This window comes from Chaetura pelagica, unplaced genomic scaffold (genome assembly GCF_000747805.2).
Source record: "Chaetura pelagica isolate M959 unplaced genomic scaffold, ChaPel_1.0 scaffold429, whole genome shotgun sequence".
NCBI classification, from domain to species: Eukaryota; Metazoa; Chordata; class Aves; order Apodiformes; family Apodidae; genus Chaetura; species Chaetura pelagica.
Genome location: NW_009954542.1, coordinates 715,601 through 735,496, shown reverse-complemented (window position 1 = coordinate 735,496; position 19,896 = coordinate 715,601). Strand labels below are relative to the sequence as shown.

General features: G+C 39.1%; 1 protein-coding gene across 1 annotated transcript in view; it reads left to right on the top strand.

The window, feature by feature from the left end:
* The window catches only part of VWF (von Willebrand factor), a 136,173-nt gene that overhangs the window by 60,574 nt on the left and 55,703 nt on the right, over positions 1-19,896 (top strand). The window contains exons 20-30 of the mRNA XM_010004925.1: positions 1,170-1,308; positions 2,893-3,027; positions 6,144-6,290; positions 6,951-7,091; positions 8,707-8,826; positions 9,452-9,608; positions 10,172-10,334; positions 11,504-11,635; positions 14,355-15,691; positions 16,111-16,230; positions 17,447-17,590. Of these exons, the coding sequence (XP_010003227.1) occupies positions 1,170-1,308; positions 2,893-3,027; positions 6,144-6,290; positions 6,951-7,091; positions 8,707-8,826; positions 9,452-9,608; positions 10,172-10,334; positions 11,504-11,635; positions 14,355-15,691; positions 16,111-16,230; positions 17,447-17,590 (2,735 nt within the window). The remainder of the gene's footprint in view (positions 1-1,169; positions 1,309-2,892; positions 3,028-6,143; positions 6,291-6,950; positions 7,092-8,706; positions 8,827-9,451; positions 9,609-10,171; positions 10,335-11,503; positions 11,636-14,354; positions 15,692-16,110; positions 16,231-17,446; positions 17,591-19,896) is intronic.

The following is a 19,896-nucleotide window of genomic DNA, read 5'->3' as shown; positions in this document are numbered from 1 at the left end:
CCCTAATTTTAACATAAAGATAATTGCAATTGCCTCCTTGAGCCTTATTTATCAGGGTACCAAGTAAGATTTACACTGTTACGTATCACAGCAATGAAAGGATGGAAATGTTCTTAGAAACTCTTAGGAGCTTAGTAATGACTGGTGTTGAATATGGTCGTTCTGATGTCATCATGGAGACCAGCAGCCTTACTACTTCTGTCTTCCATTTGTTAAACTGGTAAAATGACACTGAAACCCACTGAGTTACACCATGATAAGAGAATTGGCTTTCTTTGCATTTTGAATATTGCATCAGAAGAAAGTGACTGTATTTTTCTATTTTGTTTTTATAAACCAAGCCAACAACTACAAAAATACCAAAGGGCAAAAAGAGAACAAAAGAAGGAGTGAAATGAAAACCCAAATGCTGTCCCTTTCATCATAGTGTCACTGGCTTTGTTCAGTAATGACACTGCAACACAGCAGCTACAGCAGTGTCAGTATAATAATATCAAGACCTTAACCCTGTGTCTGATTGCCCTTCAGAATTCCACTCCCCCTGAATAAATAAGGCAGCATCTTGTTTTGCTGTGCATGTCAGGATGTCCATCTTTGGGTTTTGTGGTTGTTTTTGTTTGTTTGTTTGTTTTGTTTTTTTCTTTCTTTTTTTTCATATTCTGTGCTTGTGAGGAAGTCTAGGATGTGTCCTCAACAACATCACTTCAAACTGTGCAGGCAGGGAAGCTCTGGGATCATCTCATGATCAGGTGTCTCATCACATCTCTTGTCACATAACCTGGGATTTAGGTCAGAGTCCTAATTTATGGCATCAAACTTCAGTTCTCCTGTAGAGCAAACATACTGGTTCAATGGCCACAGGACGCCTCAGGGGACAGTATCACACAGTAGGACACTCCTCAGAGGGTGATTGCATGCAGACTCTCAGGCGAGCAATACTCCTGTTTGGTCTGCAGTAGGTTACTCCTAGGCCCAGGAAAAAAGAGCAGAACAAGGCAAGGTAGTGGCTTATCACCACTTGCATATCTTTTGGGGTATCTTTAGATCATGAGGTCCTGGAGACAGAAACTTCTGCTCTTCTGCTTTGCCTCCAGCACATTGTATTCTCTTGCTTAGTGGATGCATTGGAAATAATTATAACTATCACTGACTTGTTTTCTCTGTTACAGTGTGTGCCATGGTCGAAAGTGGGAATGCACCAAAAATGAATGTGATGGCACCTGCACTGTTATTGGTATAGCTCATTATTTGACATTTGATGGATTGAAATACAAGTTTCCAGGAAACTGTCAATATGTATTAGTTCAGGTAAGAACATGTCAAATGCTGAAGCTCTCTGATAATACGTAAGGTTTTTTAATACCAGGAGGGAAGTCCAACATTTGAATAAATCACAGTTAAGTACTCTTAATTAGTAAGCCAGATATATGGTACATCAGAGCTTATTGATGACTTCAAAGATGTCTTGAGAAATACAAAAATTGCATTGTGTTCTATAAAAGTGAGTTAGGTTGTCACAGAGGAACACAGAGGAGCTGTCTGAATCTCATCTCTAACAGGGAATTATGGATACCCATAAGTCAATATTTTCTTTTTTCCCACTAGCTACTTTATCCTATAGTGATGGCTGACTGGCTGAGTGAGAGCAAAAGTGCTCGGTGAATTTCTCTAAATGTGTCCAGAACACAGACTCTGCTCATTCAGCAAAGTCACTGTCCTGTTCCATGCACCAGCTTATTTGGTACATTGGCAAAATCCAGTATGGATAAAGATGTATTACACTAACTTTAAGCCTGTGATTTGTGGGAACGGCCAGAACTTTAGAGAGTTAAATTAGGCTAAAACTCATCTACAGATGCAAATAATTGTGTGTTTAAAAATGCATGTAGAAATTTAGTCTAATACCTAATTGCTAACAACCATCTTCTGGAGTTAGCATCATGTTTCTTGGGTGGGATACTTTTTTCAACACAGATCTTTTTCATGAGGCCTATTCCTCCTTGCAGTTCTGCTTGGGCAGAGAAGTGTGATCAACCTGTCTCTGGCTAGGCCTTTGAAATATTGTCCTACTTTCATGCCAGCTGGATTATTTTAGAATAATGAGTGCTCTGACACTAATGAGTGCTCTGTGTAAAGGTCTTATCAGCAGTAACAGCATACAATACTACAAAATTACTTAAAATGAAAATGAGATCAGATGGCAAACACAGAGAACTATAGAAAAGGTCTTTTTCTTAAAAGGTATATGCTAAAAAAACCCCCACCCAAAACCTCAAAGGCCTGATAGTCATGTCATATACATAAATATAGTACTAACTCTCAATACATCTCAGAAATATTTGATTTAAAATGACATTAATCAACATAATTGCTTCCCAATAGACAGGTTGACATTGTCATAATCATTATTCATGCACAAGTGGTTAAACACAGGCATCAAACATTTTGCTCCAAACTGTGCAGCAAATTCCGTTCTAACTCTGCTTTCTAAACTCATCACCTCACCTTCTATGTTTCTATTTTTATTTTATTAAAGCTGCAGGGTCTTGTTTTCTCTGTTAAATCAATTAATATACATGTATTGAAAAGTATATTGTGACCACTGCACATCTTCAAAATATCCCAGATACTGTGATTTCATGGATCCTTCCTGTAAAATAAGCATGTTTGGTGTGTCACTGGCAGAGTGGGCCTCATTCTTTACTGGGTGGACCACATGAATATCAACTACAAAATAAATTAATAGAGGAACAGTTGGCATGTCACCATATATCTTGCTGGTCATAGAATATACAGGTTATTATTTGAGGCTTCTTTTTTTTCTCTCTAGATTTGTATGTGTTTTTCAAATGTGCCATATTAATGACTCATTTATTTATTTTCATATGATAGGATTTCTGCAAGGATCACTCTGGGACATTCCGGATACTAATTTCAAATGAAGGCTGTGGCTTCACTGGAGAGAAGTGCACCAAAAGGGTTGTTATTGTGTATGAAAGTGGGGAAATAGAGTTGTTCAATGGAAACGTACGTGCACTCCTGTTCTTTTTCTTTCCCTTTTTCGGGGAAAAGAATTTCAGGTTATTTAGTAAGATGAGGCATGATTGACCTCATGCACACTGGTTCTTGAAAATTAGATAGTAAAATGAACAGGTTAGCAGGGTTTTAATTATCCTTTTTCCTCCCAGAGGCATAATGCTATTTTGGTATTTCTTTTTGATGCCCATAAATTTATCTCGTTAGAGATATCTCCCGTTAGAGGGAAGCTCATGTGAGGAATACCCAGTCTAAACTGGGGAGTTCTATTTCAGCAAAGGTTAAGTGCAGGACAGAGCTAAGAAGTGACTCCCATGACTAGTAAATCTTCAGACCAAACTAGCCTTCTGACGGACTGAGCACACAGGAAAAAACTAAGTAGTCGTGGCTCAAACAAACTGATAGTGCAGAAGCAAACATAAGAAATATCAACTCTCCTTTCCCTGTTAAATTGTCAGAAAGAAAATCCCAGATTCCTCTTATTTTACCCTTTCCTACAAACAAACACTGAAGAATTGACCAAGGATCACTTCTACCTCCCGTGTCCCTTCACTGCAGGTTTAGCTTTCCACAGGGCAGAGTCCAGCTCCTTGCCTTGGGCTCTCTAACAATTTAGACTGTCTGCCTGTTCAAACAGAACAAAGCTACAGTGGATTATAGTGTTTCGATTGCTGGGTTTTTAGAAGTGCTGTGCTCTGAACTGACATCTGGATCAGAGCTATGCAAAAATGTTCCCAGTGAAACGTGAAACCACTCTACATTTGCCTTGTTTTGGGTTAAGAGACTAAGCTGAACCAGGTTTTGCATGGCCTGCAAATTGCCTGCAAATTGCTTCGTGCCACTGATGCCTGACAGGAACACCAAACACGTAAATGTACCGTTATTCATAGTGTCTGTGCCCTGCATCTTGACAGCATATGATCCACAGAGGCTTTTGGTTGCTGGAGGAATGAACTTAGGACATCTTTTATTCTTTATTTCTACTGCTAAAAAAATCCCCAACCTTAGTGAGATTGAAGAACAGTGCAGGGTTCTGCCCACAGAGCCAGGCTTGGTGGGAAAGCTTTAGGTGACAGATTGTCAGAAGACCTGTGATTTGTTTGACTTGGGCACCTACAGAAGGGCCAGAAAAGAGAAGAGCTGATGAGGCATCTAGCAACTCCAGGAACAGAGGGTGTTTGGCTCCTTGCAAAAGCTACGTCTTTATCACAAAACTGTCCACACAGCCTTGACTGAATTTTGAGCTGCCTTTCTACCGAGTTTAAGACTCAATTTACTACCTTTTTCTTAGAAATAACAGCAAGCAAAGAAGAGATCAAGGAAAAACAATGGGTATGAAGAATCCTAGGCAAATTCTTACACAGAGGAAACTTTCTACAGGCTTTTTCCACAAGAATCCTTAGAAGCAAGGAGGAGAATCAACTGGGTTTTTTTTGTTTGGTTTTGTTTTGTGTTTTTCCCATTAAAATGTGTCCAAGCAGCATTATTTTAAGATTTCATTGTTTTGAGAGCAGCTTTTGTAGTTTTAAGCAAATGGGGGCTTAACTGAAGTATCTGCATGCTACAGTTCTGGCTCACATTAAAAAAAAAATAATTGTGAAATCATTTTTGCTCTTCTGCAAAAAATAAATCTGCTAGTTCGGAAGGTCAAAAGTTTATGACTTCATGGTTGGGCAAAAAGCCTCCATAAAGATAGAAATTTTGTAATTTAGGTCAACCTCTCAGCTCCATTTTGTCCTCCTGTTTTTTTCCTTAGTTTGGAAAGACAGAGACTAGTGCAGGTATTTAGAAAATACATGACAAAACTGGGACTAGACTGTCTAGTAATGCATTGGGCATGGGAGAAGATGAAAAAGATTCCAGTTCCTAAAATAATTCTTATCTTATAAAGTATTCTTCCCCTATAGACATGGAAGATCTTCTTCAGGAGATCCTTGGAGGTTGTCTTCTCTGGGGATTAAGTTTCTGGTAATACCCCAGAGATGAAGATAATTGAATTACAGTACTGAGCTTTTACTAAATTGAGCAAGAAGAAATATCGGGACAAGGAAGTATTTTGCCCTCAAATTAGGGAGTGGATGAATGCTGTAGTTGGGTTCTCTTTCTCCCTTGCTTTAATCACTGTTTGTACTGATTGCAAATTTTTATCTGCCTCTTCCACAATTAAGAAGTTTTTAGTTAATGCATTAGTAGTGCTTAAAGTAACAGCTATGCCAGACCTTTCTCTCCAAAGGTTGTTAATAATCCTATTAGCATTCCCATTGAAAGGGGATTACAATGTGAAAGAAAGCATTTTACATTAATCTCTTAAATTCTTAGTAGCTGGAGGCAATGAATTTGTAGCCAGATGGAATGAGAAAGTGGCACACAGGGGAAGGGAAAAGTGATGGAAAAAATAAGAGACACCGAAAGGAATTTCTCTGTATTTTTCCTATTGGTGTAGCTGGTTGGGAAGAAAGTCCTCTTGGACTTCTGAATCAGGCTCTGGTCCTTCAGAGGCCACCAGTACCTGTGGTTCTCCCAGTTCACATTACACTTAAACCTAGCCAGCTCTTTTGTTTCTACCTGTCAGGTAGAATTGTTAGTTTTCTAAGAAGACAAAATAAAAATAAAAAGTAATTGTTCAGTGAACCACTGACCAAACACTGAACTGATCATGAATTGGGTGTACCCTGTCCTCTTTGTCAGCCCTCCTTCTGTTAGGAGTCATTGCTTTGTGTCTTAGCATTTGTGGCAAGTGTGTGTTACACCCTGGGAGCACAAGGGACATTGCTTCATTGAAAGTTATAGAAATGTGAAGAGATTGAAGTACGGTACTTGTATCCCAGTTTGCTTTTCAGAAGTGTTGTTTCTAAGGCAATAATTTACACACAGCAGCTTTTTAGTGTAGAGAAAAGCCTGCAATCAGTCCCTTACCCATCCCTTGCTTACGGTTTTGCAAGTGCTCCAGAGCATCTGTGTAGTGTATGGGAACTATCTGTTCTCTAGAGAACAGTGTGTTTGAAAATAGCTGTTAACCTGTGAGCATGTGTCCCCCTGGGAAAGTGACCTACATGAAATAATAATTAGAGGCGCAGTCGATACCAAAAGGTACTTTTCTTTTTCAGGTAAACATCAAGGTGCCTCCTAAAGATGACAGTGCTTTAGAGGTCATGAAGTCTGGCCGTTATTACATCATCTTACTGGGAAAAAGCATCACTGTGACCTGGGATCTGGCCATGGGAATCTCAGTTATCTTAAAAGGCCATTTCAAAGTAAGTGGGGTTGTTTTTTTTGCTTTACTTCTTACTCTCACAAAAGAATGCACTTACCCTTTGTCTGGGGAACAGCATTTTTTTTAATGCAGACATGTTGATAGATTTCCATGAAGTATTAGGCACTTGCTTGAAAATGAAGGGATTTTTTTTCATAATACCATAAGTGTTTCTTACTTTTCCAGTAGTTCAGCTGTAAGGGGTAAATTCTGGGTCACTGGATATGAGCTATGACAAAAAGAATGAATGCTGTGGTGCCTCAGAATAACTATGCCTTGAGTGATTTCTTCTGTATTCAAGAAGAGCTGTATAATGGTGCAGATTTACTAGTGATGTCAATAGGACAGTCATTTCCAGAAATAAAATGGGATTATAGGGACATACTCTGAACAGACCCAACAGGCACCACTGATCAGAGTTGTCGTCTTGCTTCCTGGAATCCTTGGAGACAGTGTGGTCCTACTTTTCAGCTAGGCAGAATAGGAATAGGAGCTAAACATTCTCTGTGAGAGACTGTGTCCATTTTAGTGAACTTGGCAAGTTAATTCAGTTTCTAAGCCTTGTGCCATTAAAGCAATAGGCTAAAAAGACTTCATAACAAAACTCTAAGCCAGTCTACAGATGTAAGATTCATGTACTTTCTGTTTCTTTCCCTGCAAGGATCAAGTGTGTGGTCTGTGTGGAAATTTTGATGGAATCCAAAACAATGATTTGACCAGCAGCAATGAGAATCTTGAAGTAGATCCAGTTGACTTTGGGAACTCCTGGAAAGTTAATCCATACTGTGCTGATGTTGAAAAGGTGATTGCAAATGAACTATGAAAACAACTTAATATGGGTTACACTGTCAATCAGGAGCCGGCAAAGAGGCTTGAGAGGGTAAAAATAAATAGAAATTAACTCCTTCCCCCATATTTCTGTGAAATAATATTATTTATTGAAATCTGATGAAAGATCAATTAACTTTTTTATGGCCCCTGTGCTACCTGGCTTTAGATAAATGTTAAAAGTAGACAATCTGTACAGTAGAGGCTGTTCAGATTTTGCCAGCCCAGAGGCTTGAAATCCAGGTGTAAATGGAAATCTCATTTTAGAACTTAATTTAAAAAAAAAACCAAAACAAACAACAAAACAACCCACAACAAAACAGCTGTAAATGTTCAGAAAGGGAGAGTTCAGATAAACATTTCTTATTTCTCCATCCCAAATCTTAGTCTGTCCATCTATGAACAATTGAATGCACAGATTAATTTCTTCCTATATGCTTCTTGATCTTTTTAAAAGAGCATTTAGTTATTATTTTCAGGCTAGAGAAACTTGAACAGAAAAAGCAAGATACAGGAGGCCACGCAGGGCCTTATTGCCCTGCTATCAGTGCTTCTGAACTGTGAGGAGGCTCCTTGCTTTATGAAGGTGTTACTTATGTCCTGGTGCCAGAGACTGGGTGATCTCATTTGCTTCTAGTTATGCTACACAGAAGACTTGCTCTTTTCCAACTACAGAGTTTTGAAAGAATGAAATTGAGTAATACATTTGTCTTGACCTGACAAATAATTATAGGCAAAAGTATTTCCAAATCAAAAAGTGAGAGGAAACAACTTGAAGGCAACTTGTTTTGACATTTGTCAAATTAAGCATTTTATTCAAATGTTACTTTTAAATATGAAAATTTTATCGTAAAAATTCATCTACATTTTGGGAAAGGGGAATTTTTGGAGAGGGGAAAAAAAAGACCTTGTTTAAATCTTTCCTTCAAAGATATAAATGATCAGAAAATAAAATGAAGCATCTAGTTTTGATCACATGAAATCTTTTGGGTTAGTTGAATAAGTTCTGTGCAGGTGTGGCATAGCCACGGTGTTACCTGGCTGAACGTCACTTTTTAGAGAAGACTTGATTGAAGCACAGAAGAAGCTGCAGTTATGAGGAGTGAAACAGAAGGTTTATCTGAGCAGGAGCAGCTCCTCATTTAAGTGTAATAGGCAGAACCTGCAGACTGTCTCCATGATAAATTCCATGTCAATACTAGTGCTCCTTGTTCTCAGATAGATTAAATGGCAGCGACTACTGAGCAGTGGCCACAGATATTGTCTGCTGAAGACTGATCATATTCATGAGTCTTGTGGGCCTTCTCTAGACCTGTGAGTGATTATTTTTCAGGATGGATGTTTGGTACACTGGGACTTCCTGTCGTCAAAATAGCTATGTTAAAACTGCAGCCTACAAGTAAGAGCTGGAGAAAATGTAGGAGGTGACCTGCTCTACTCTGTGTTTGGCCATGGCAGGATTTGTCCAGACAATTTCCTTTGTAATGAAAAATGTGTAATGCTAGTCAGTCTCTTACATCAACTTAAAGATTCCTGAGGTCCTGACAGCAAGACTAATGCAATGTGTGCTTGTCTCTTACAATATTAAGCCCAACCAGGAACAGACCTTGATGTCTCCACTGTGTAATGGAAACATAGTGAAGCAGATGATGGTAGAACAGTCATGCAGCATTTTGTCTGGGGATATCTTTGCAAAATGCAGAAAACTTGTGAGTATTTTGTCATGTGTTTCACATTCTTCAATTCTGCATGATCTATGCTGACACTGATTACAGCTGAGGGGAAAAGCATGGTTGTGCTGACAGCACACGGGACTTGGAGGAGGCTGATTAATTGGTGTTCTCATCTCTGACCCTGCACTGTAGTTGATGCTTTGTGGTTAAATTCAGGATACTACCCAGTAGAAAGCTATAGAATAACTTCTGCTTGAGAGAAATTTTACTCTAAAGCCCAGACATGGGGCACATGAAGTCAAGCACAGGGGTTGAGATTTGAGGCAGAGGGAACTGAGCTAATATGATGCCATTCAGACTGCCTTCTACCCAAGCTGCTACACAAGAGAGTATGGGAACAGGGCCCAGAACCATATGAAGTTACTCCATAACTCCATGTATTTGAAATACTAAGGAATAATAAACTACAGTGTCTGTAACAGCTTCAAGAACGTGGTGAAACTTGGGTCACTTCTGAAATCAGCAGAAAGACCTGCACAAATTTGTGTGGCACCTCAGCTCTTGGTGAATGGAGCAGACAAACCATCTGAAGGCTAAAAATGTCTCCAAGGAGATGTGGGGAATCAGCCAATGTACTACACCCTGTATTTCTCTTTTGTAGGTGAATCCTGAGCCCTACATAGATATTTGCATGTATGACACTTGTGCTTGTGAATCCATTGGGGACTGTGCGTGCTTCTGTGATGCTATTGCAGCCTATGCACATGTCTGTGCACAAAAAGGTGTTGCTGTTCACTGGAGGTCACCAGCAATGTGCCGTGAGTACGAGGCAGATGAGGAAGAATTGGGTGAAAAGGTTCAAGCTTTTAATCACTAAGCTGTTGGCTCAGATGGGCTGTTCTTATCCAGCTCTGCTCCCACTGATGTCCAGAGAATTTCAGTTTAATAGGACTGGGCTAGCAGCTAATGGTGACATTTCTTCTCCCTTTTCTGTTCATGTTCAGAGCCATCTCTGGAAAAAACACTTGCTCAATAAGGGAATATAATAGTCTGTGGTACAAACAAACATAGAGAAATAAACTGTTTCTGAATTCTTTTTTTATTATTTAAATTTAAAGATTATTTTTTGCAATTGTTTTTATCAAAACCAAATATCTCTGATCTAGAGCAAGTACTTCATTATGTGACAAAAAATTTAAGTGTGAAGCAGTGTCCTGCCCTGAATGTATTAAAATAAATATATTATTAGCTAAAGATGGAGATCTCTCTTTTTCCATGCATGCACAGTCCACTTTGTACCGAGTTTGGTGTCAAAGTTCTGAGAGGCAAGGTGAATATATTCTGTATTTGATTTTTTGCCTCTGATTCTTTCACTGTGTAGCACAAAGCTGTGAGGACCTGAATAAAATAGAGCCAGATTACCAATGTGAATGGCGATATAACAGCTGTGGGCCTGCTTGTCCCGTAACGTGCCAGCACCCACAGCCTTTGGAGTGCCCTCTGCAGTGTGTGGAAGGATGCCATGTACACTGCCCTGCAGGTAAGTCCAGCTCTTTCAACAGTTCTGCTTTGCTCCTGGTACTTGTAGGTATTGCTGTAAAGTGTTGCGGGGTTTTTTGTTTGTTGCTTTGGTGGTTTTCTGGGTTTTTTTTAACCCCCTTTTACATGTTTGTATTACATGAAAAAATGTCTTGATAGTCCAGAAGTATTCATAGACTGGTAAGGCAGGAGATTGCAAAAAACTTAGATGTAGCAGTTAATTAACAGACTCACTGATGTGTTTTCACCAGAATCTCTTACTGCATAAGGAAGAAGGTTGTTAGGCATCCTGGTCTGAGTTTGTGGAATAAGCATGGTGTGTGAAAGGGTGTGAAATGGTACCTTGAAGAGGAGAATGAAATATTGCTGGCAATAGTAAGAGAGGATGAGAAGGGGGTAATCATAAAGGAAGACAGGAGGATTAGGGGTTATGTAGCAACAGCTGTTGTTGACTATGTGGTTGAAGAAGGGAATGGATTTGTGCTGGAGACTCGTAAGATGCTCTAAAGAGCAGCTACTGAAGAGGGGGAAAGCTGTTGCCTTGACTTGCTACGTGCCTCTGTGGCTCTGGTGCTCCAGAGAGTGCCCAGCAGGCATCCTTTTGTGAGCCTGAGCTTTCAGCTCAGCTGTTCCCATCAACTATCTCTTAGAAAGGGAAAAGAAAAAAAATAATTTTGATGAGCAAGATCCAAAAGGAGAGTGAAAGGTCAGAAAAATATATAGGTCATAAGGCAGAGCGAGGAAACATGAAGGCAATGAAAGTAGGTATTTTAAGATCAAAAATAGCCACCAGATAGTCTGGTATCTCTGATCAGAGTGAAGTAGGGCATACCGGGAGAAAACCATAATATATATGTAAAGAAGAAATGCCATATTCTCTTGTTATCTTCAGTGCTTTCTTCTAAAGATATGTTCACCTTCTGTATGTTACTGGCTGTTCCAGCTTATATACTGGTGTAAGTACTTCCAGTGTTGAAATAAAAGTGGCTAGGAAGGAAGGAAATACTTCTTTGTCAAACCAGCAGTGACCATAACACATGCAAAGTATTCAGCACTTTCAAGCCCAACTCAGAAAGCTTGTCATGTTTTTTGTAGCAGGGTAAATGCAGAGATGAGTTTTGCAATTAATGAAAATTGGCACCTTTATACTACTGTGCTGTTTTGAAACAGGGAGAATACTTGATGAGCTGTCCTTGGATTGTGTCAGTCCAGAAGACTGTCCTGTGTGTGCAGTTGGCGACACCACGATCCCGCATGGAAGGAGAATAGTTTTGAACAGAGATGATCCACAGCACTGTCAATCTTGGTATGATGGGATTATGCAGTAAAATTGCATACCTCTGGAGCAGGAGGAAGGGAGAGAGAGGACACACATCTGCATTAATACGTTTTTGAATGTAACTTGAAATATACCACTGAAGATGATTTTGGGAAACCATCTTTTATGTCGGTATCCCCTCATGTGCAATCTGAAGCTGAAGTTTTTCAGTGCCAGTGCTGATTATAGGATATCAGCTGAATTTAAGCAAGCGAAATTCCTAAATCCCTTTCAGAAAGGGCCTTTTCCCACGTGTGGCCCCATTGGCTTCAGATATTCCACTTCTTTTTGTGTAAGGTGTGATTCAACATTAATAAAGCGATCAGAGTCTTTCCTTCTGCCAATAGTAAAAAATCCTACTTACAGTCCAAGTCTGAAAGTGCACTCAGCCTAGTACTCGCTGAGATTATTAGTACTTGGAATTGTGTACTATTATTGGAAAACCAATTTCCCCAAGATTTTAAGATGCTATCCCATGACCTGATCCTCCTGCATGCATTCATTTCCAAACATGATGACATGAAAGGCAATGCTGTGCACTGTGCACAACCAGGGCCCGCAGCTGCAATTTGAGGCACAGACTGATTTGTATTCTTGTGTGCTGCCCAGAGTCATGCCATGGCCTGCAGCATCTGGAAGTTTGGCATTCTCCAGACAGCTAGACCCTTTATGGATGCTTCACTAGTCACTTTAAAATTATAGAATCATTTTGGTTGGAAAAGACCTTCAAGATCATTGAGTCCAATCAATAACCCAACTCATAATGCTGTGAATACAGGACAGTTTTCTGTCTTGCAATTTGACCATCTTCAATAGAAAATTAGTTGTAGAAATGGAGTAGCTATTAGCCCAGACAAATACCAGGGCTCCAAATACTCTGAATGTCACAGAAGCTATGAATGGGTATGGACCTTGATTTCCTGGCCTCTTGCTGGGGCTACCATAAGTCTGTGCTATAAACCCAAGGCATGAGACCGTTACTCTAATCAATTACTATATTTTAATAGCATGCACAAAGAGCCTTGAACTCCAACAAAAAAAGTCAAAAAAGAGTCTTCTTAAATGAGTCTCTGTTCCCTAATTTTTGTAATCCTTAATAATAATTTATCTTAAATGTTGATACACTGGCTGCTACTCACAAAAAAATTTGTAACGTTAGGAAAACTTACCTCACTAGGGAAACATCCTTTTGCATAGCTGTCACCTAATTTAGATGCCTACACCATCTGTACAAACAATAGAAAATATTGTACAAAAATGAATTTTATAGCAAATATCCAAAGGAAATTGGAAACCAGAAGAGGCTCGCTCATATTAGGATTAAAACAATAAATCTTCCATTGCTATACATGAATGCCAAAAGTAACTGTGCTTTCTTCAATTAGGAAGACACTAAAAGCTGCTTGAGAAGAATACAGCAACTAAACTAAGATAATTTAAATGAAGGTGCCATCAACTAAACTAAGATAATTTAAATGAAGATGCCATATGTGAAGTGAAGTCTTTTCCCAGAAAATGACACCTTTTTCCAGTATTAACTTGTTTAATTTGTACATCCTGGGTTTTCTCTGGCAGTGAAGACAAACATTTTTGGTCCTTGCTCTTTCATAACCTTTTCATATTCTGTTTGAATTGTCCAGTAGGACAAGGAAAGTGTACTGGCTGAGTCTGTACCACCCTGTGTGTGGGTACAGTCATATTCTTTGCTCTGATAAGTGAAAAAAAGAGGATCACACAACCAGGAATTAGACAGGCAGAAGTGTTAAAGCATTGCTAAAGATGGAAGGAGGTAGATTATAAACAGGTTCCTAAAAGGGTGGAGGGTGAGAGGTGAAAAATCTCATGGTGTTACAGAAAGACGAGTGCTAGAAACGGCAGAGATGGAGGAAAAAGAATAATTGGAGCTGAGATGGAGGGGTGAAGAGAGAAATGGAAGTAAGGGGAAAGGTTGAGGGAAGGCAAACAAAAGTAAACAGAGATAACAGCTATAGATTAAATATATAATTTGATCTAAGGAAAGGGACTTAAATAGAGAACATGGTAAATAAAGGGAAGATAACAAAGGAGACTTTTTTTTTTTAAAAAAAGAAGACAAATATGTGCCAAAGCTGTATTCCAAACAAAATGTAGTCAGGAAAAAGATAAGGAAAGTAATGCACTGTAGAGGTAGAAAAAAGGCTGTTTGTCATTTTCACTAAGGTTAAAACCTAGGTAAACCTAGTCTCCTTGCAAAGTTTGCTGCGTCATATCAGAGCTAAAAGATACTTCTTACTCTACTTTGTTCTATTTGCCTCATGTCTGTCTTCCTTATGAAGCAAACCAGATCTGCCAGTTCAGTCCACCAGTGGCTTGTAGGTAGCTGTATTTCTCAAGCACAGTGGGTTTCACAAAGGTTTCCAGACACAGCTTTTACACATTGTGCCAAAGGCTGTTTAAGGAGAGCTGCCTCTGAACAACACATCATCGTTTGTTATACCTTCCCTGGATCTAAACAAATGAGTATGAACTTAGAGGATTTAGGTGTACAATACCTTGTGGGGAGTTGTGGTGAAATGGGGTAGGGAAAAAATAAGTCACATCTTATTTATGGTTTTGTTGTGGTTTTGAGATATTTAACTGTTTCTGTATGGACATTCTTTTATTAGATGTGGTTGATGTCTTGTTATAAGCATTGATATTTTACACTTAAATTTGGTGATTTTTGCAGTCTGTGTGAAGGAAAGAACTTAACCTGTGTGGTCTGCGAACCACTAGAGGACACCCTAATACTGACAACACCTGTTCCAGAGGAGGACATTGAGCTGCCACCCAGTGCATACTCATGCAGCAAGATGATGGACTTGGCCTTCCTAATAGATGGCTCCAATAAACTGTCAGAGGAGGACTTTGAACAGCTAAAGACTTTCATAACTGACATGATGAGGAAACTCCATATCTCCCAAAAGAAAATCCGAGTGTCAATTTTGGTGTATAGAGCTGGTCCCACAATCTACCTTGGCCTTAAAGATATCAAAACACAGTCCCAGATGAGGAAAATTGTCCAAAGTATAAAGTACACAGGTGATGAAGTAGCATCTGCTGCTGAAGTCCTTAAGTACTCTGTGTTTCATGTTTTTGGAAAAGCAGAAAGGACCAATGCTGCCAGAATTGCAGTGCTATTCATAGCAAGCAAGTCTCCAGGAAAACTCCGCAGCATCCTCACAGCTTTGAAGAATAAAAAAATTGCAGTAATTCCTGTGGGGATTGGACCTCATGTTAATGTGGAGCAAATCAGGTTCATTGAAAAACAGTCACCAGATAATAGAGCCTTCCTACTGAACAATGTGTTGGAGCTAATGGATAATAGGGAGCTCCTCATTGATCACCTGTGTGATCTTGGACCTGAAGAAGCTCCATTACAAGCTACGTTCACTCCAACAGTATCCAGTGTCTTATTTCCCCCTTGGGGTCTCACAACACCACCACCCTCTTCAGAAAAACCCACCCGCAAAAAGCTGGACATTGCTTTTATTGTGGAAGGATCTGACAGTGTTGGGGAAGAAAACTTCAATATTGTCAAGAAGTTCCTTGAGAGGGTGATCACGGGAATGAATATAGGACAGGAAGATATTCATGTTACAGTCATGCAGTATTCAGACACTGTCACTCTGGAGTATTCCTTTAGGGAAATCCAGTCAAAGGAAAGTATTATTGAGAAGGTGAGGAGCATACCCTACCAAGGAGGGAAGGCTACCAACACTGGGAATGCCCTTGATTATATTTCCAAACACACATTTATGCCAGTGAATGGAGGCAGGCAAGATGTTCCTCGCTTGGTATATATGGTGTCATCCAGCCCTTCCACTGATGTTATCATGCGACCTCCCAGGAGCATAAATGTTATTCCCATAGGCATAACCCCCAATGCAAATATCCAAGAGCTCAGAAAGATCAGTCAGCCTAATGACCCAATAATCTTGCATAGTTATAACACACTTATTGAAGAAGCACCTGAATTAGTGCTGCAGTCATGTTGTTCTCGTAAACTTTGGACAGAAATTCCAGGTAAAATTGGACGTATTTTCTATCTTAATTCTTCTGTCCTCTCTCCTGTCTTCTCCATTTCTTCTTTTTGTGTTGTTGGGTTTTTAAAATTATTTTGTTGGGGGTTTTGGGGAGTGATGGTGTATTCTATTGTTTTGTTTTGATTCCTTGTTTGTTGGGGTTCTTTGTTGTTGTTACTTTGTTTTTGTTTTGCTTTGTTTTGGTTGCTGTTTGTCACCTGAGAATAAAATAGCATCAGCAGACAAGCAGTGAGTCTGAATTTCAAGGCTTTAATTTAAAGGGGCATCACTTACTCCAACTGCTCTTTATCCTGCTTTGCTTTCTCAAAATGCAGGTGTCTCTGCTCCTACCAGTGATTAGCAGGTGCTACTTCTGGATATTATGTATAAATTTTTTTAATTTATATTTTTTCCCCTCAGCATTGTGCAACAAACCAATAGATGTCATGTTTCTTCTGGATGGAAGTTCCAATATCGGAGCATCAGAGTTTGAGGAAATGAAAAACTTTTTACGGGTGTTTATTGAAAGCGTTGAGATCAGTATGTATCTGTCTGTCAATTCAAACACATAAAGACTTTTTGTATGCTTTTGTTACTTTTGCTATAGAAGACAAAATAACTCAGTATAGGAGTTTTGTTGTTTTTTTTTTAATATCTATGTTTTATAGGGCTCGTTCTAATACCTAAAAAAAATAAGTATATATGGAGAAAATCAAGATGAGGCTTGTGCAGCCTGGTCTTGTGTGAGGTGCCCCTGCTCATGGATTGGAACCTAATGGTCTTTAAAGTCCCTTTTAACCTTAACCATTCTTCATTAACAACAGGACAATAATGAGGTGGATATGGAATGACTTCTCACTACAGCCTTGGTTTTAAAATCTTTAAGCAGACTGTGGACAAGTTATAAAGTGTAGTGAGTAGATGATATTCAGATCGATATAGGGCTGCAATGTTGAGTACATGAAATTACAATTATTATTAACTTCATTCATAAATGTTTTACAAATCTTTGATAAATAATCATGTGCTATATATATAAGTACCTTCAGTTTACAGTAGAAGTTCTTCTAAGACTGTGAAGAGAGGTGAAAGCTGATCATTATAAACAATGTATTGCCCAGTTCAGTTCTGCAAGTCTGGTATTTATTAAATATTTACATAAACCCTCTATTAAAAGTTTTATTCATACATCTTACATAACATATAACAGAACTAGGATGTCAGAGGACAGCAAAACTTGGAATTTCTCCTCTGCAGGTCATGCTCTCTCGTTGTACTGTATCCCATGCAGCAGCCTGATTCATGCCCCTCAAGCACTGCATGACAGAGAGAAATTTGCATGAAATGTAGTCATCTGGGAGAGCTTGACCCATCAGACAAATAGGGCAGCAGACTATTGCCTTTGCAAAGCTATGTGCACATAAAAAGGTGATGTTTAGATAATTTGAAAATTGAAGAGCAATTTGGGGGTCAGTAAACTGAAGTTCTCCAATCATGATCAAACTGATCTGAGGTAAAATACTGCTTCCTGTTTCCTGACAGAAAAGCAACTGTTTCCAGCAATCCTTGCATGTTTTGTCCCCTGGGAATAGTTCAGTTTTGATCCTCTGATTGAAAATGCAGCTTTCACGCTCTCCTGGAAAATTGCTGTCTAGTTGTGCTTAATGTTAAACACAACCATAATGTATCCTCTAGATTTATTTTAAGACATTCATATACACTGCTTTCAATATTTATTTTCTGCTTTCTGCTCCAGGCAACACTTCAGTTCATGTGTCAGTTCTCCAGTATGCCCGGGAAAATGATCTAGAAATTTCATGGAACATGCCTCAGGAGACTGAGAGGCTTGTGGAGATGGTGAACTCAATTCAACAGCGGGAGCAAGGTCCTACCAGACTAGGTGAGTCATTATGTGGCTGTTGGTGTTCAAACAGGAGAAAAACATCAATTCTAAATACAGCTTAGACCCAATCACCAATTTATGTCAGTGCTACTGTGGTGTTCTGCAGTAGGACTGTCAGATTCTTTTATTCACTCATCTTTACTGTATGTACATTCCTTGGTGAAGGTTCAATTTTCTTTATTAAAATGTATCTCTAGGTTACTTGAATTAGAGTTTATTTAATGGTATTTTGGAAAGAAGTCAACTAGTTTCTTTTTAGCCTTGAATTAATTCTCAGGATTTGCATTCATTATGTTCCAAGCAAGCAAAACATAATTAAGAAATAAAGACTTTGATCATTAACCTTTCAGCATAAATTAGGTAACTGGACATTTAACAGCAGAACTGCTTATGCTGACTTCTATAGCTGCCCTTGCCAGATGTTTGCTACTCTGCACTGAGCCAGTGTAACTGAGTTGGTTGAAAAATAACTTACCAAAACAGTAGTTACATTCTGAGTGGTTCAGTTCCCTCATCCAAGTTGCAGTGCTAGTTCCACAAGGACTTAGGCTGGCACAAGGCTGGAGGCAGTGCCAGGGAGAAATCTTGGCCTAAGTCAACACCTTAGCTGAGAAGTTGCTTGTGAAACATTTATTCCAGACAATTGCATCCTGAAAAACATGGCCACTTCAGTTTTCATGTGCTAAAACATTAACAGATTTCCCACTGTGTTTGTGGAAGTTCAGCACACACGTGTATCAGTTGTGGGTTCAACAAAAAACATTATTCTCCTCCAGCCGATCTGATCTTTCAGCAGATACCCTGAGAATTTTGTTCCTCTGGACTTGGAACCACATTTGCTCTGGCAGCTGCCTAGCGTTAGGGTCCTATAAGAGTTAAGGAGTACACAGACAAAATTTTAGGGTCCTTGGCCTACTTCAGACTGTAAAGAGTTATTGGTACAGAGAAGTTAGAAATAAAACCTGACTTCCATAGTTCGCAGGAGGATTAGCCATGATTGCTTTCTCAGCCTGGAGAAATAAAAATACCAGATGGCTGATGAGACTTCTATAGGCTCATTGTGGGATAAATTGTTACATACAATACATAGATAAGTTTCATGAAACCTTCCATGTAATGTGTATAGGAAGCCACACTGAACTGCAGGATAAACAGAAAACATGACCTTTGGGAAATGAAAGGGGAGAGGCAGCAACATGACATACTTGTTAGTGATTTGTTTATGTCTCATTGGAAAATGCTCAGAGACCGTGATGAGAGATGTGGTATAATGAACCAAAATGGAATAGAGTAGAAGTAGTTCCTCCCAACTGAAGTAATGAAAGTAAGTCACTGTGGTCCTGGCTTGAGCCTTGCAATGTGTGTGAGTTCAGCTGCCTGTGTAGGACACTCAGCATCCATGCAAAATACATGGTTGTTCATATCATTCTGTCTGTGCTTGGGTCTCTTGAAATGCAGAGGCTGCTTAAAAAGTGTAGGTGGCTTGGTTTGACTGTTTCAGTTCCCTCCATAGCTTTGGAAATATTTTCCAGCCTATGAAGGGTTTGGTCATGATTTACCTACCAAAAAAGTAATTACCTTCAGACCAACACTGTTTCTTCTCATTTGCATTGGCTTCCCTACAGTAAAAGCATGATCCTGTATAATCCTTATTCAGTCTTTGCTGATACAAACAATCCTATTTCTGTTGAAAAAGCTTTATGTGCAGAGAGCAACTGTAGGCTCTGTTGCCATTGCTGCAAAAGGCTTCCTGCATAAAGCTTTCCCTTTTCTGTGTCATTTAATGATAAAGGAACTCCAGGAGAGATGTTTTATTAGTAAGAAGTAATTAAAAACTACAGACTAACTGAGGCATAGGTAGAAGAAGAAAGAACAAGATATATCACAGAGCTTTCTCGTGCTTATGCAGTAAGCTAAATAATGCAAATTTTTACTCAGGCAACCTATTGAGAAGTAGCTCTGGCAACATTCAGTCATAATGGAATTGTGTACAACTTCACTTGAGAAATAACTGAAAAAAGAAAAATAACTGTGTAAGCAGGAGCTCACTGTATGAGCCTTCATTCAACTGAAAGAGATACCTATGCAGGAGAACTGAGAATCACATAAACATGCCTCTGTTCAGCATTCATGAGTGTTTAGGAGTGCCATAGGGAGCACAATGATCAGCCCCTACAGTAAATACTGCTTAATACTTTATAAAATAATGATTTTCCTTGCTTATAAAACACTTTTGAAAAAGTAGCTCATTTAAACCAATGTTTTCCATGCTTACTGCATGCCTCACACTCAAAATTTGGAGT